At 37.3% G+C, this 16,711-nt stretch overlaps 1 protein-coding gene across 1 annotated transcript in view; it reads left to right on the top strand.

Annotated features, from left to right (window-relative positions):
• The first annotated feature begins 337 nt into the window (after positions 1–337).
• NME5 (NME/NM23 family member 5) overlaps positions 338–16,711 on the top strand; it is a 21,817-nt gene continuing 5,443 nt past the window's right edge. Inside the window, exons 1-3 of the mRNA XM_023549331.2 lie at positions 338–1,423; positions 6,813–7,018; positions 7,654–7,754. Of these exons, the coding sequence (XP_023405099.1) occupies positions 1,295–1,423; positions 6,813–7,018; positions 7,654–7,754 (436 nt within the window). The 5' untranslated portion in view covers positions 338–1,294. The remainder of the gene's footprint in view (positions 1,424–6,812; positions 7,019–7,653; positions 7,755–16,711) is intronic.

Raw genomic sequence — 16,711 nt, 5'->3', positions numbered from 1 at the left:
TGGAACGGGGTGGGGTGGGGTTGGGGGAGATCTTTGATTTGTCTTCTCATTTGTAAAACCAAAAAACAAACAAACCAACCTGTTGAGTTGATTCCGACTCATAGTGACTCTGTAGGACAGAGTAGAACTATCCCATGGGGTTTCCAAGGCTATAATCTTTACGGGAGCAGACTGCCACATCTTTCTCTTGTGGCAGTTAACTGCCGAGCTCATAACCACTGCACCACCAGCGCTCTTCCTCATTTGTAAAGTTAGAATAATTGAAGCATCCCTCAAATAAGTAGGAAGAAGAAATAAGATAATTATGAAGAAAATGTAAAAACAACAGCAAAAAAAAAAAAAAAACCCAAAAAGTGTAGTGCTCTTGGAACAGATTCAAGTACTGTATGTGGAGAACTGCAGGAAAAAAGGAGTATAGCCTCTGGAATCTGATTTCTGAGTCTTTGAAAATAAGGATGATACTGAGATGACCTTGTGTTCCCAGAGTTTGTGTTTAGGGGTGATTCAAGGCCCTGAAGGACTGACATTGTGCCTACTGGTTTGGAAAGCCCTGAGCCTCAGTAGGTCCAGCACTAATAAGTTGTGAAGTGAAGTAGTACAGGAAGGCAGGCAGCAGTGGAAAGCCTTCAGGAACGGGAGGTCCTTCTTCTACAGCCTCAAGTCAGAGGGCTAGACCTACAAAAACGTCTGGGGCTAGTTCCCTTTCTTGGTTAAAAGAAACCAGGCAAGCGTGGAAGAACTGCTAGAATTGGCCCTCTGCAGCCACCATCCGGGAGCTGGGGCTTCTGGTCTCCTAGCAACAACTTGTGGTCACTGAGTTGGGTGCGGTGCTGTGGTGAGTGCCTCCGGTGGGTGCAGCCCAGAGGGGTCCTGAGGACCCTGCTTTTCAGTCAGTCCTGGCTCTAAATAAGCAGTCCTCCCTGTGGGGAGGAATTGCTTCTTTCAGGCAGCCAGCCAGTAGAGGCTGCCCACCCTTCCATGCCCCTGCTCCCGCTCCCGCCCCTGGCCTCCGCCCCGCGCGTCTGCCACAGTCCCAGGCCTTCGGGCAGCCCCTCGGTCCTTCTCTCGGTGAATGCCTTACAAAAACCCAAGGCATGACCTGGACGCAGAATAGAAATATCACTGGAACAATGCTTATAGAAAAATATATGGCCGTTTCGGACTTTATAAACGAAAATCAAGCACCTGATATTGCTATTCTTAATCACAATTACATTAATTTTGGGGTGGGTGGGGTACTGTCATTGCAGTTGATACCTGTCAAGAAACTATTAAATTACTCTGAAAAGCCAAGATGGAGATATCAATGCCCCCACCTCAGATATATGTAGAAAAAACTCTGGCCATTATCAAACCAGATATTGTTGACAAAGAGGAGGAGATACAAGACATTATTCTTAGATCTGGATTCACCATTGTTCAGGTAACTTCTGGGCAGGGTGATCGTGCTTTTGGCTCTTTTTTATCCTTTTTTTTATGTAAATAACACTAATCCATTTAGATCCTTAGTGCTTGGCATTAATTTTTGTAGTTATAAAAGTAGCACGTGATAGTTGTAAAAAGCTTTTTTTTCATGGTTCAGAAGGATATAAAATGAGAAATAAAAGTCGGTTTTCTTTCCCTCCAACCCCAAGTCCCAGTCTCCAGAGGCAACCACTGTTAACACTTTCTGTTCTTCCAGGGATTATCTATGCATTTACAAATATTTTTCCCTCTTAAAAGGGAATAGTTTCTTTCCCTTGACCCCCTTAACAAAGTCCCTTAGCACTCCGGATATATATCTGAATCTATCTCATTCGTCCTATTTACAACTTCTGTGTAATATTCCTCTGTATGGATGAACCGTAATTTATTTACTTTTAAAAGTTCTCTGTTGATGGTCTCTTAGGTTGTTGGTATTTCTTCAGTTAGTATTTTTCATTACAAACATTTAAGGTTTTAAAGCCTTGTATTTGTTCTGCAGTTGGTAAACACTGTCATTTTAGAGACTTGGAAATGAATATAAAAAGAGTATTGCTGAAGATTATCAAATAGAATTGAATATTTTTAATCTTCCTTTTTGTTCCATCCTTTCTTGAATTTCCAGTTTTTTATTCTCTTACATTTATACAGTGTTATGTTCCCTGTTTAGTCAGTGTTTTAAAAAAGAGAAAACTTCAGTTTTCAGGAAATATATAGGATTTCAGTTGAGCTTCAAAGAATAGGTATAGAGGCCAAAAGTAGGGGTGGTGTAAGAAAAAAGTAAGGAAACAGTATAGGAAACAGTAAGGAAATATGTAATATAATTAATAGAACTTTTTAATAAACAGTGTTAGGAAAACTGGGTAGCCATTTTTTTAAAAGTAGAATTCAAATATTATATACTTGGATAGACTCCAAATGGATCTGAGATTTAAATATTTAAAACTTAAACCGTATAAGGTTTAGAAGAAAAGAGGGATGAATTTCTTCTTATCTTTGCAGTGGGATAGCCTTTTTTCCTATGACTTAAAGTTTAGGAGCCATAAGAGAAAAGCTTGGTAAGACTACATAAAATTTAAAAACTTCTGCATGGCCAAATAAACCCCATACGCAAGGTCAAAACACAAAATGACAAACTTGGAAAAAAGATTTGCAACTCATATCATGAAGGACCAATCTCCATAATGTATAATGTGTTCCTAGAAAAGATTAACAGTAGAAAGATGCATAGAGCACATGGATGGTCACAGAAAAAAGAAAAACAAATGGTTTTTGTTGTAGGTGCCGCCGAGTTGATAATCGACTCATAGCGACCCCATGTGACAACGTAGAGCTGCCCCATAGGGTTTTCTAAGCTCTGATCTTTATGGGAGCAGATTGCCAGGTCTTTTCATCAGAGCTGCTGGGTGGGTTTGAACCACCAACCTTTTGGTCAGTAGCCGAGTGCTTAACCATTGTGCCACCAGGGTTTCTTAAATGTGTAAAAAGATGCCCAACCTCTTAGTAGGAAAAAGTGAATTAAAACTATACTGAGATACCATTTGGCTAAACTCTAAATGGCACAACCCCTCTTGAAGGGAATTTGGCAATTATCTACCAAGATTACAGATGCATTTACTCTTTGACTCAGTAGTTCTACTCTTGGGAATCCCTCCTATAGAAACTCTTGTGTTAACATGAAATGGCATGCGTACAGGTTATTTTTTGCAGTGTTATTTATTTAGTATAGTCCTACTCTGACACGCATGGGGTTGCCATGAATTGAAATTGATTCAACAGCAGCTGGTTCAATTTTTTTGTTTTATTTACTAGTGAAAGATTGAACACAATCCAGCAGTAGGAGATTGGTTAAACAAACCCTGGTGAATCCACCAAATTGAATACTGTGCAACTCAGTGTAAAAAGAATAAAGAACCTGTGTGTGTGCTGTTATGGAAAAAAGCAAGGTGCAGAACTGTGTGTGGCAACCTTTTGTGAAAGAGGAAGTGTAACATTCTTGTTTGCCAGTATTTGCAAAATAAAGTACTGAGAAATAAATTTAAAAAAAGGTTGCCTATTGAGGTGAGAGAGAAACAGGGTGGATTAGAATGAGATTTTTCAGTACATATCTTTTTATACTGTTTTGGTTTTTTGAACCTTGTTATTGGTGGTTCAGTAGTAAAATTCTCCCCTTCCGTGCAGGAGACCCAGGTTCAATTTCTTGTCAGTGTACCTCATGTGCACTGGGAGCCTACGCATTGCTATGATACTGAATAGATTTCAGTGGAGCTTCCAGACTAAAACAGACTAGTAAGAAAGACCTGGCAATCTACTCCTGAAAATCAGCCAATGAAAACCCTATAGATCATGTCAGGGATTGAATTGTGCACCCCCCCTCAAATGTGTGTCAGTTTGGTTAGGCCATGATTCCCAGTATTGTGTGGTTGCATTCCATTTTGTGACTGGTTTGATTTTCCTATGTGTTGTAAATCCTAATCCCTGCCTGTGGTTAATGAGGCAAGATTAGATTCTGTTAAAGAGGATTAGGGTGGCATGTAACACTCTTCCTCAGGTGACATCCCTGATCCAATGTAAAGGAGTTTCCTTGGGGTGTGGGCTGCATCACCTTTTATCCTACAAGAGATAAAAAGGAAGTGAGCAGAGAGTTGGGGACCTCATACCACCAAGAAAGCAGCACTGGGAACAGACCGAATCCTTTGGACCTGGGGTTCCTGCATGGAAAAGCCCCTAGACCAGGGGAAGATTGATGACAAAGACCTTCCCCCAGAGCTGACAGTGAGAGAAAGCCTTGCCCTGGAGCTGGCACCCTGAATTTGGACTTCTAGCACCCTAGACTGTGAGAGAATAAATTTCTCTTTGTTAAAGCCATCCGCTTGTGGTATTTCTGTTATAGCAGCACTAGATAACTAAGACAGATCACAACGACCAGATCTACAACTGATCATGGGAATGGCTTAGGACCAGGTAGTGTTTTAAGCTGTTGTGCGTGAGGTGGCCATGAGTCAGGGTCTGACTCAATGGCAGCTACCAAGTATCAAAAAAACCACTGCCATGGAGTCTCTTCTGACTCAGTGACCCTGTAGGACAGAGTAGAACTGCCCTCTAGGGTTTCTAAGGTTGTAATCTTCACGGAAGCAGACTGCAACATCTTTCTCCCAAGGAGTGGCTGGTGGGTTCAAACTGCTGACCTTTCGATTAGCAGTGTAACACTTAACCACTGGGCCACCAGGGCAACAATAAGTATATTACCCATTTATTTTTTGAATCATAGAAAAAAACGAAGTATACAAATAAGATAAATGTGACCCTTTAAGTTTTTTTTAAAAAAGATAAGTCTACATTTTAAGAGTGGTGGCAAACTTGTTAAATGATTAATGTTAATTAGTTATAAATTAGTATAAATACCAATATTTAACACTTTCCCTAGTCAGCAATAAATTTTATACTAAAAGTCCAGGGTGTATTGTATACTTTTAAAATAGACTTCATTGTAGTTGCGAATCCGTTGAACTTGATGCCTTCTTGTCCCATATAGGAAAAACCTCTTGAAAAATGATGCATCCCTTCAATAGGTGGCAGTCTTTCCTTTGTTACAAACCAAGGGTTCCATTCCTGATAAACCAAACTAAACCCTTTACTGTCAATTCCGACTTGTAGTGACTCTGTAGAGCAGAGTAGAACTGCCCCTGTAAGGTTTCCAAGGATTGGAACTGCTGACCTTTTTTAATTAGCAGTTGAGCTCTTAACCATTGCACTTCCTGATAGTATTTGATTGTCACCAGTTCTCTCTGTGAAAATATTTAACCTAATTCCAAAAAATTGTACGTGATAATAAGTTTAAAGCAACCAATGGAATAATTGATTCAGTATCAGCTAGCTTTAGCTAGCACACCTGCTAAGGTAACTTTCCTTGCTTATAGTAAGGGGCTTGTGGCAGATAAGGCATTGCATTGCCACAGATAGGATTTTATTTTTAAACTTACCAAAGGGAAAAACCCATCAATCTCAATAAGAATCCTAAGTACTGCCATGTCTCCATTTAAATAATAGAATCAAAGATTGAAATAAATCACATCCTGCTATAATTTCTCAAATTTCTTGACTATGTGAATTTTGGTATGAGAACAAATGTCAGCACGTTTTTCATAGTAGCTGGTCCTTTGACTGTTGAGAATGTTACGCTTGTCCATCAGACTGTTCACAGCAGTGCTGAGCCACCTAGCGAAACATCTTCCCAAACTTCTTGCTCTGGGCCATTTAGACCCATTGGTACAAAGCAAACAATTTTACCAAGTTTCTAAACCCCGAGGAAACATAGTTCTGGAAGGGGCTTTAAGAAATAGGTCACTTGGTAAAATTCACCTTGTACTCTCAGGAAAATCTAACTTGTTTTAGCAAGATGGATTTCTGCCTTAATCATGGAGACTTTTAGCCTAAGCCTAGCAACTTAGTCCAGTATCTCCCCATCCTTACTCTAGCAAGAAGTTCTTCCTTAATATCTACTTTGAATCCCTCCGTTATATTTTCCTGCCTGGTCCACTTTTAGTGGAATTGGAAAACAGCAGTATACACTCAAAAAAAAGGTGCTTCTGAGGAAACCATGATACTTTGAAACTGGGAGAGTGATTCACTCAGCTTTCATGATTTTTTTAATTTAATGATTCATTTTTGTAGTCTCATTTGTAAAGAAAATATCTGTCCAAAATAAATGTTTCATAATCTTTTAAATTGAGAAACATAGCACCAACTAATTTTTCTGAAGGTCACAGTAAATTTACATATTTATGACAGAACCAGAAAAAAAGAACACACAGTTTTCATGTTTAAGTGAAAAACCCTTTTTTTTTTTTGCATTGTTACACTGCATGCTATTTGTAAATACCATATGAGACCAGATCCTGAAATAGTGTAGGAAAATTTCACAATAGATAGGGAAAAGATAAATTTGAAAAATTCTGAAGCCCACTTTTGCTACTTTAATGTATACAAAGTATACATTAACAAATTATTGCTAATTGGAGTGTTACTTTAAGGAGATATGAATTCGTTATTAGCAAACCATATGCTAAGAGTGGCTACTGAACTGGAATAGTTTTTCTTGATTAGGTTAAATAATTCCTCTTATAATCTTATTCACAGGAATTGTTTGATTTTCTTATCATTCCCTTTCTTAATACAAAGATAAACCTCAAATTTATAATCAGATTGGTACTAATTTCAAGTTACTAATGACTAAAAGCCTATGGCAGTTCTACTCTGTCCTATTCGGTGGCTATGAGTAGGAGTTGACTAAATGAGGTATTATTGGACTGTCATTTTAAATGCTTTTGTTGAATTTTTTTCTCTTATAGAGAAGAAAACTACATCTCAGCCCCGAACACTGTAGTAACTTTTATGTGGAACAGTATGGGAAAATGTTTTTCCCCAATTTAACAGCTTACATGAGTTCTGGACCACTTGTTGCTATGATATTAGCTAGACATAAAGCCATCTCTTACTGGAAAGAACTTTTGGGACCAAGTAATAGCTTAGTAGCTAAGGAAACACATCCAGACAGGTAATTTTCCTAGGGGAAAAATATATGTAATCTATATGTGAAAATGAAAAAAAAAGAATTTTGATTTTATTTTAATATGAATTTCCTTTCATTTGGAAGTTTTTCTAAGTAAGTTTTTTTTTTTAAAGGGGGAATTCATTTTAGATTTTAACAATTTAAATGTGTATTTTAATCCGTATATCAAAAAAGACCTCAGAGAATGTCTGATTATGATTGATTTTCCTTATTCCTCTCATCCTACCCCAAAGTAGGGTTTTTCCTGGGAAAATTGGTGCAGTAGTTTAAAAGAATATTGGTAATATTGGACCAGAAATACAAAGTTTCAGCATTATCGCTAATGTCTGAGAACACGAGGCCAGTGAATTCTTGCACTTTTGAATAGGTGTTGTTTTTTCACTTCTAAAACAACACCTCTTTTTCACCCAGAGAACTCTTATTTTCCTAGTGTATCTCTCCTACTGTTTAAATATATTTGACCCTCATCCAGATAGATTTAAGCTGAAATTCAAAATAGGTTAAAGCTTCCATATGTGAGAAGTGACAATGCCTTGGTAAAATCCCTAAATAGAACACATATGTAGAAAATGAGGAAAGGACATCAGGTTGAACGGTCATCATCTCTAACTTGCTTTTAGTCTGAGAGCAATTTATGGCACAGATGATCTAAGGAATGCACTTCATGGGAGTAATGACTTTGCTGCAGCAGAAAGAGAAATTCGATTCATGTTTCCTGAAGGTGAGTTACATATGAATAATTGGTTAATTCCATCTGCTTATTATTTGCCTTCTCTTTTATTTGGGGGATGTAGGTGGGAAAGGTGATAATAGGATTTTTCTCCAGTACATTTTATCAGATTCAAGTCATTGTTACTTAAAAACTTGAAGCCAAGAATGAAGAACTCAGCATTTCCCTCAGAACCAAGTTGTGTCCTCTAGGAAATCTGAGAAGAGTTTGTTTCTTTCTTTTCTCTTGGACTAGACACATTTAGGATCTAGGTTTCTCCATCTGTATTATTTCTTGAAAATTTCTCTTGAAAATTATGATTGATTTACTCTTTTCCCTAACAGTTTACTCTTTGCCTAACAAAGTCTCATGCAGTTGTGTAATTAATAATTCTCAGACCCTGTTTTTGTTTCCATCCTGTTATGGAAGTGATAAACCTTCTTTCAGAAGTAGACTTAGAGAGGAATAGCAGTAGCCGACTAAAGTTTCTTGTTTGTCTTGAGTATTTTTAGAGCTGAAAGAAAATTTGGTGATTTTCATTATAAAGAAAAAAATATAAAGCACTCGGCAGTTTTGATTTTCTCCTTTTTTTTTTGCATATTATTTTTCTCTAAAGTCATTTAGTGCTGTTCCTCGGTATTTTCTACTAATGATTCATTAAAATAAAAAAATTTTAAAACCTGTCTTGGAGACTTTAGAAGTCCCTGATTCATAAACAAACAAAAACTCCCCACACTACTGTTTTATAGATATTTGTACATTAAAGGATTTTCCCACCTATATGGTTTAGTCTTACTGATCAGATTTAGTTTGTCACATATCCATTCCATTACAGTATCTTTTTCTTTATAATTCTTTTTTGTGGAAAATTTGAAACATTCATAGAAGTAAACAGTATAATAAACCTCTAATTAACCCATCACCCAACCTTGGCAGTTGTGGTCAGTGTTGTTTCATCTATACACCTCTCTTCCCCAGCTCCTACTTCCCCTTCCTGCTCCCATATTATTTTGAAGTACATTTCAATATGAGATGTTTTTCTAATGTGGTAGCACTGTAGGTTTAGTCCTACTAGTGAATTGAATTTATCCTTAAAACAGAATAAAAACTCTCGTTATCTTAAGTAGAAGGTGTATTTAGAAGCTCTTCTTATTCATAGGGTTATATTCTTAAACTGCTACTTTAATTGGTTTTTTCCCCCCATTAATTAGCCTGTAGACATGAGTTTAGATATGTACTTAGATATTTGAGAAGCAGCAAATTGTGGGATAAATATAAACCCTTAGCTACTACCATGCTGTAGATCTTTTGCTATGGGAATGTGAAGTTCTCTGGAGCACAGTCTCAGAGTTTGTTGTGTGAGCTGCTTCTTACTTCACAAATGATCAGTAACTATGTGGAAAACTCTCTATGATGAAACACTTAGGCAAGTTATAAAAATATTAAAGACATGTTCCTAACCCTTGAAAGAGGTAGCTCTTTCCCTTCTCTCTCTTTTTTTTTTTAAATAATATTTTACTGTGTTTTAGGTGAAAGCTTACATAGCAAATTAGGTTCCACTTTCACAATTTTTATATATATTGTTGTTCTGTGCCATTGGTTACAATTTTTGTATGTGTCAACATTCTCATTCCTTCCATTCTGTTCTGTTTCCATTGATCTAGCTCCCCTTCCCCTCCTTGCCTTCTCACCGTTGCTTTTGGGTAATGTTGGCTGTTTGGTCTTACATAGTTAATTGCTTAAGGGAAAACATTGCTCATGGGTGATAATGTTTATTTTATAAGCCAGTCTATTAGTTGGCTGAAAGGTGACCTACAAAAATAGCTTCAATTCCATGTTCAAAGGTTATCTTAGGGCGATAGCCTCTTGCAGGTTCCGCTAGTCTTTATCTGTCCTGTAGGTCTGGCCTTTTTAAAGAATTTGAGTTTTGTTCTACATTTTTCTTCCATTCTATCTGGGACCTTCTGTTGTGTCCCTGGTCAGAACTGTTGGTATTGGTAGCCGGGAACCATCTAGTTCTTCTGGTCTCCGAGTTGAAGAGGTTATGGTTCGGGTGGGCTGTTAGTCCTGTGGATTGGTTTCTTCTTTGAGCCTTTGATTTCCATCATTCTCTTTTGTTCCATACGAATAGAGACCGGTGCTTATATCTTAGATGGCTGTTCACAAGCTTTTATGACCCCAGACGCTACTCACCAAACTCGGATGTAGAAATTGTCTTTGTGAGCTGTGTTATCCCAGTTGACTGAGTTTCCCCCTGAGACACTCCCCTTTCTCTTTTAATGTTGTTGTTGTTAATTGCCCTCAAGTCAGTTTCGACTCATGGCAACCCCATGTGTGCAGAGGAAAACTGCAGTTCTGCTTGCTCCATAGGGTTTTCACGGCTTTCACCTTTTGGAAGCCAGTTGCCAGGCCTGTCTTCTGAGGCATCTCTGGGTGGTTTTGAACCACTAGCCTTTTGGCTATTGTGCCATCCAGGGACACCTCTCTTTTAATAGGAATGGCTAACACAAAGCTTTGCTATATTCTATTCATTCAACAAATTTCTTGAGTTACCTACTATGGGTTAGAAATACAAAAATGAATAAGAAGATGTCTCTGCCCTCAAGATGCTCATATTTTAAGTCTATAAAAATATACAATGCAAGCTATAAAATTATAAGTGTCATAAAAAAAAGCTTTAAAAAGTGTAATGGAAGTTTATCTACATAAGAAACATGAAACCAGTTTTTATTTTCTCATTAATTCTCTAACCCTAGATGCTAGAGACAAATAAAAGATAGTCTGCAAAAATAGATGAGGTTCCATAACAAGTGAAGAGATTGAATTCGTAATAAAAAATCTCCCCCAAAAAGAAAATTCCTGGACCAGATGACTTCACTGGAGAATTCTGGAAAACATTTATAGAAGAAGTAACCCCGGGGAACATCTAGGTTAATTGGCATAACAAAGTTTATTAAGGAAATGTTCTGCATCCCACCTTGTTGAGTGGCATCTGGGGTCTTAAAACCTTGTGAGCAGCCATCTAAGATGCATCGATTGGTCCCACCCCACTTGGAGCAGAGGAGAATGAAGAACACCAAAGATACAAGGAAAATATTAGCCCAAGAAGCGAAAAGTCCACATAAATCAGAGACCCCATCAGCCTCAGACCAGAAGAACTAGATGGTGCCCGGCTACCATCAATGACCGCCCTGACAGGGAACACAACAGACAGTCCCTAACGGAGCGGGAGAAACGTGCAGAGCAGATCTCAAATTCACATAAAAAGACCAGACTTAATGGTCTGACTGAGACTGGAGGAACCCCTGAAGCCATGGCCCCTGGATGCTAAAACCATTCCCATAGCCCACTCTTCAGACAAAGATTAGACTGGTCTATAAAACATAAAGAGTGTGCTTCTTAGTTCAAGCAGATACATGAGACCAAATGGGTAGCTCCTGTCCAGAGGCAGGATGAGAAGGCAGGAAGGGACAGGAACTGATTGAATGGACACAAGAAACCCAGGGTGGAAAAGGGGAATGTGCTGTCACATTATAGGGATTGCAACTAATGTCACATAACAATATGTATATAAATTTTTGTATGAGAAATTAACTTGAGCTGTAAACTTTCACCTAAAGCCAATAAAAAAAAAAAAAAGGGACCCCTTAAACTTTTTCAAAAAATAGTATGGGAGAGAATATTTCCTAACTCATTCTATGAGGCCAACTTTACCCTGATACCAAAGCCAAAGATACCACAAGAAAAGAAAATTACAGACAATATCCTTGGTGAATATAGATGCAAAAATCCTCAACAAAATACTAGCAGACTGAATTTAAAAGCATATTAAAAGGATTATATGCCATGATCAAGTAGGATTTATCCCAGGAATGCAAGGGTGGTTCAACATTAGAAAATCAATCCATGTAATATACCACATTAATAGAACAAAGGAAAAGATCCACAGCTACATGATTATCTCAGTTGATGCAGAGGAGGCATTTGACAAAATCCAGTACCCTTTCATGATAATATTATTTAACAAGCTAGAAATTGAAGGGGAATTCCTCAATCTGATAAAGGGCATTTATGAAACACCCACAACTAACATCATACTCAGTGGAGAAAGACTGAGGGTATTCTCCTCAAATCAGGAACAAGACAAAGATGCCCACTTTCACCACTGCTATTCAATATTGTACTGGAAGTCCTAGCCTGAGCAATTAGGCAAGAAGAAAATGTATCCATATCAGGAAGGAGGAAGTAAAACTATCCCTTTTCACAGATGACATGATCATATGTATAGTCATGCACTTCATGATGCCTGTTCAGGCAGTGTCCGACAGCATATGCGTCCATGGTCCTATGAGGTTATAATAGAGTTCAGAAATCCCTGTTGGAGAACAGGATGTAGTGAATGCAACAACTTCCTGCATGCAACACATGTGTCTTATGTCTCTTGTATACAAAGCGATTGTGCTGCCAGTCGTATAATGGTACAGTACATATATAACCTATAATACATATGTCTTGATAGTCATACTAAATGCCTCTATTACTGGCTTATGTATGTACTGTACTTTCTATCATTATTATAATATGAACTTTCCCTGTTTACAAATAAAAAGTTTACCATATAAGAGTGTATGCTTCGACTGGTAGTAGGCAGCGGAATCCAATCTTGTGTATTGCACATGTCTTGAGTGTTGTAGTGTTCTCTCTTTGTTTAGTTTTTTTCCAAAAATATTACCATGAAGTGCATCATGGTTTCCAAATACAGCAAAACCAGTTCTAATGATAGCAGCAGAAATAGGCAAAGGAGAAGTATCAATTTGAAAGTGAAACAAAAGGTTAAACAACATGAAGGTGGAAAATCAGTGAATGCTATTGCTTGAGATTTAAGCGTGTAATTTGCTAAGTATATAATATGGCATTTGCACGACATCCAAATCACATAATGTCCTATTTCACAGAACATACTGTGGGCATTAAGTGACACATGACTGTATATAGAAAACCCCAAAGAATCCACAGAATCCCACCAGCAATGGATGAGGGTTCCAGTTTCTCCACACCCTCATCAACACTTGTTTTCTGTTTTTTGATCATAGCCATCTTAGTTGGAGTAAATGATACCTCATTGTTTTTTTTTTTCTTTTTCAAAGTACTTTAAAAAAAATATTGCAATATACACACAACACATAAAATATTTCATAAGTTTCTACATGTACGCTTAAGTGACATCGATTATATTCTTCAAGTTGTAGAGCCATTTTCACTTTTGTCCAAGTTATCCCACCACCGTTACCATGTGTTCAATGCACTCTAAATAAAAGCCCTCTGTTTCTCCTTCCCCCGACCCCTGGTAACCACTAATTACTTTTGGTTTCTATATATTTACTTATTTCATATAAGTGATATCATACAGTATTTGTCCTTTCATGTCTGACGTATTTCACTGAGCATAATGTCCTCAAGGTTCATCCATATTGTGGTATGTATCAGGACTTCATTCCTCTTTATGGCTGAGTAATGTTTCATTGTATGTATATACAACGTTTTGCTTATCTGTTCTTCAGTTGTTAGACATTTCAGTTGTTTTCACCTTTTGGCTATTGTGAATAGTGCTGTAATGAACATTGGTGTTTACATCACTGCTTTCAGGTCTCTTGAGTATACACCTAAGAGTAGAATTGCTGGGTCATATGAGAGAACTATGTTCAACTTTTTGAGGAAACACCAAACATTTCCACAGTGACTCTACCATTTTACATTCCCACCAGCAATGGATGAGGGTTCCTGTTTCTCCACAACCTCACCAACACCTAGTGTTTTACGTTTTTTTTGATCATTGCCATTCTTATGGTGGTGAGATGGTATCTTGTTGTAGTTTTGATTTGCATTTCCCTAATGACTAATGATGTTGAACATCTTTTCGTGTGCTTGTTGGCCATTTGTACTGCTTCTTTGGTGAAATGTGTATTCAAGTCCCTTGCCTACTTTTTTGACTGGGTTGTTTGTCTTTTTTTGTTGTTACATTGTAGAAGTTCTTTATATATTCTAGATATTAAACCCTTGTCAGACATACGGTTCCCAGAATTTTTCTCCCAGTCTGTAGGTTGTCTTTTCACATTGTTGATAAAGTCCTTTGATAAACAGAAGTTTTAAGTTTTGGTGAAGTTCCATTTATCTGATTTTGTCTGTTGTAGACCATGCTTTTGCCACCATATCTAAGAATCCATTTTGGGAAAACTAGGTCCTGAAACACTACCTTTATGTTTTCTTCAAGAGTTTTGTGGGACCGTATGGAATACCATTCTACTCTGCACACATGGGGTCACCACGAGTTGGAATTGATTTCACAAGAACAGCAAAGTACGCAAATCTTAAGTCTGCCAGTGTTAATATTTTGGCGAATGTCCTCCTGTCTGTTTTCTGTGCATAGTTTTACATTTATGTATTTCACAAAAAGTAGGAGCGTTCAGTATATACTCTTTTGTAGCTTTTTCCTATCGCATTTTCCATAACATTTAAGTCTTGCATACCTTCATTTTTAGTATATTTTCTCATATGAATGTAACACACATTTTTAACCAAGCCTCTGCTATTGAATATTTACATTGTTTCCAATTGTTCATTAGCATAAGTAATACAGAGCTGAGCATCCTTATCAATAAAGCTTTATATGCTTTCTCAAAAAAAAAGTTTTATGGTATTAATTCTTATATTTAAGCTTTTGATTCAATTTTTTTATGTGATCTGAGGTGTGGCTCCAGTTTCCTTCTTTTGCATATGGAAATCTAGTTGTCCCAGCACCATTTATTAAAGAGACTATTCTTTTCCCGTTGAGTAGACTTACCACCCTTGTTAAAAATCATTTGACCATAGATATATGGGTTTATGTTTGGCCTTTCAATTTTATTCCATTGGTATGGAAAAAACTTTAGCAGTTCCTCGAAAAGTTAAATGTGGAATTACCATATGACCCAGAAATTCCACTCCTAGGTACATACCCAAAAGAATTGAACCAGGGACTCAAACAGATACTTGTACACTAATGTTTATTGCAGCACTATTCACAGTAGCCAAAAGGTAGAAACTACTTAAATGAATGGAATATTATTCAGCGTACAAGAATTGCACTGAAGAAATAAAGTCTTGATACATGCTACAACATGGGTGAATCTCTTTAAAACATTATGCTGAGTGAAGTGAGTCAGTCACCAAAGGATAAATATTGTGTGATCCCACTTACGTGAAATGTCTAGAATAGGCAAATGTATAGAGACTAAATTTTATTGGTGGTACCAAGGGACAGGTGAGAGGGAGGGGAGAAGAGAGGGTCATTGCTTAGGGGGCACTGAGCTGCTTTTAAGGATGATGTGAAAATTTGGAAATGTGTAGTGGTGATGGTTGTACAGCATGACGAATGTAATTAGTGTTACTGAATTGTACGTGTTAAAAATGTTGAAATGGCAAATGTTTCATTATATATATTTACCACAAAAAAGAGTAGATGCTGTAGTGTTATGGATTGAATTGTATACCCCCCAAAATATGTGTCAGCTTGGCTAGGCCATGATTCCTGGTGTTATGTGATTGTCCACCATTTTGTCATCTGATATTATTTTCCTGTGTGTTGTAAATCCTACCTCTGTGATGTTAATGAAGCAGGATTAGAGGCAGTTATGTTCATGAGGCAGGACTCAATCTATAAGATTAGGTTGTGTCTTGAATCAATCTCTTTTGAGATATAAAAGAGAGAAGTGAGCAGAGACATGGGGGACGTCATACCACCAAGAAAGTAGTGCCTGAAGCAGAGCATGTCCTTTGGACCCGGGACCCCTGTGTTGAGAAGCTCCTTGACCAGGGGAAGATTGATGACAAGGACCTTCCCCCAGAACTGACAGAGAGAGAAAGCCTTCCCCTGGAGCTGGTGCCCTAAATTTGGACTTCTAGACTATGAGAGAATAAATTTCTCCTTGTTAAAGCCATTCACTTGTGGTATTTCTGTTGTAGCAGCACTAGTTAAATAAGGCAGGTAGTGGTGAATAATCTAAAAATGGAATTAAGAAAGCAATTTCATTCACAATAACATCAAAAAGAATAAAATATTGAGGAATAAATTTCACAAGAGTACAATTTTTGTACACTGAAAACCACAAAACACTGCTGAGAGAAATTAAAGAATAAATAGATATTTTGTATTCATGGATTGGAAGACTCAATATTGTCCAGATGGCAGTTCTCCCTAAATTGATCAATAAATTTAATGCAGTTTCTACCAAAGCCCATGTATGCTTTTATGTAGAAATTGACAAACTGATTCTAAAATGTATGTGGAATTCCAAAGTACCTAGAACGGCTAAAGTGATTTTGAAAAAGAAGAACAAATAGGATTTCAACTACCACAGTAACCAAAACAGTATGGTACTGACATAAGGATAGGCATATAGATCAATGGAACAGAATTGAGAATTTAGAAATGGATCCTTGCATTTATGGTCAATTTATTTTTGACACACATGCCTGTGTAATTCAATAGGGAAAAGGATAGTCTTTTCAACAAATGGTATTGGGACAAATGGATATCTCTTCTACATGCAAAAGACATGAACCTACAATCTTGTTTCACGCCATATAAAAAAATTAACTCAAAATGGGTCATAGGCCTAAATGTAAGAGCTAAAGCTATAAAACTTCTATAAGAAAACATAGAAAATCTTGTGACCCTGTGTCGGGCAAAGAGTTCTTAGATATGACACCAAACACATGATCCATGGATGAAGCACAGGAGTTTTTACTTTTGATGCAGTCCAATTTATCAATATTTTCTTTTATGCATCAACTTGGGGGATTGGTTTGCTGGGTCAAAGGCATGGGACCATAGTCTCAGGAGACAACTAAGTCAATTGGCATAACATAGCTCACAAAGATAATGTTCTACATTTGAGTTTGGTGAGTAGCGTCTAGACACTTAAAAGCTT

This window comes from Loxodonta africana, chromosome 2 (assembly GCF_030014295.1).
Source record: "Loxodonta africana isolate mLoxAfr1 chromosome 2, mLoxAfr1.hap2, whole genome shotgun sequence".
NCBI classification, from domain to species: domain Eukaryota; kingdom Metazoa; phylum Chordata; class Mammalia; order Proboscidea; family Elephantidae; genus Loxodonta; species Loxodonta africana.
This window is presented reverse-complemented; position numbering and strand designations above follow the sequence as displayed.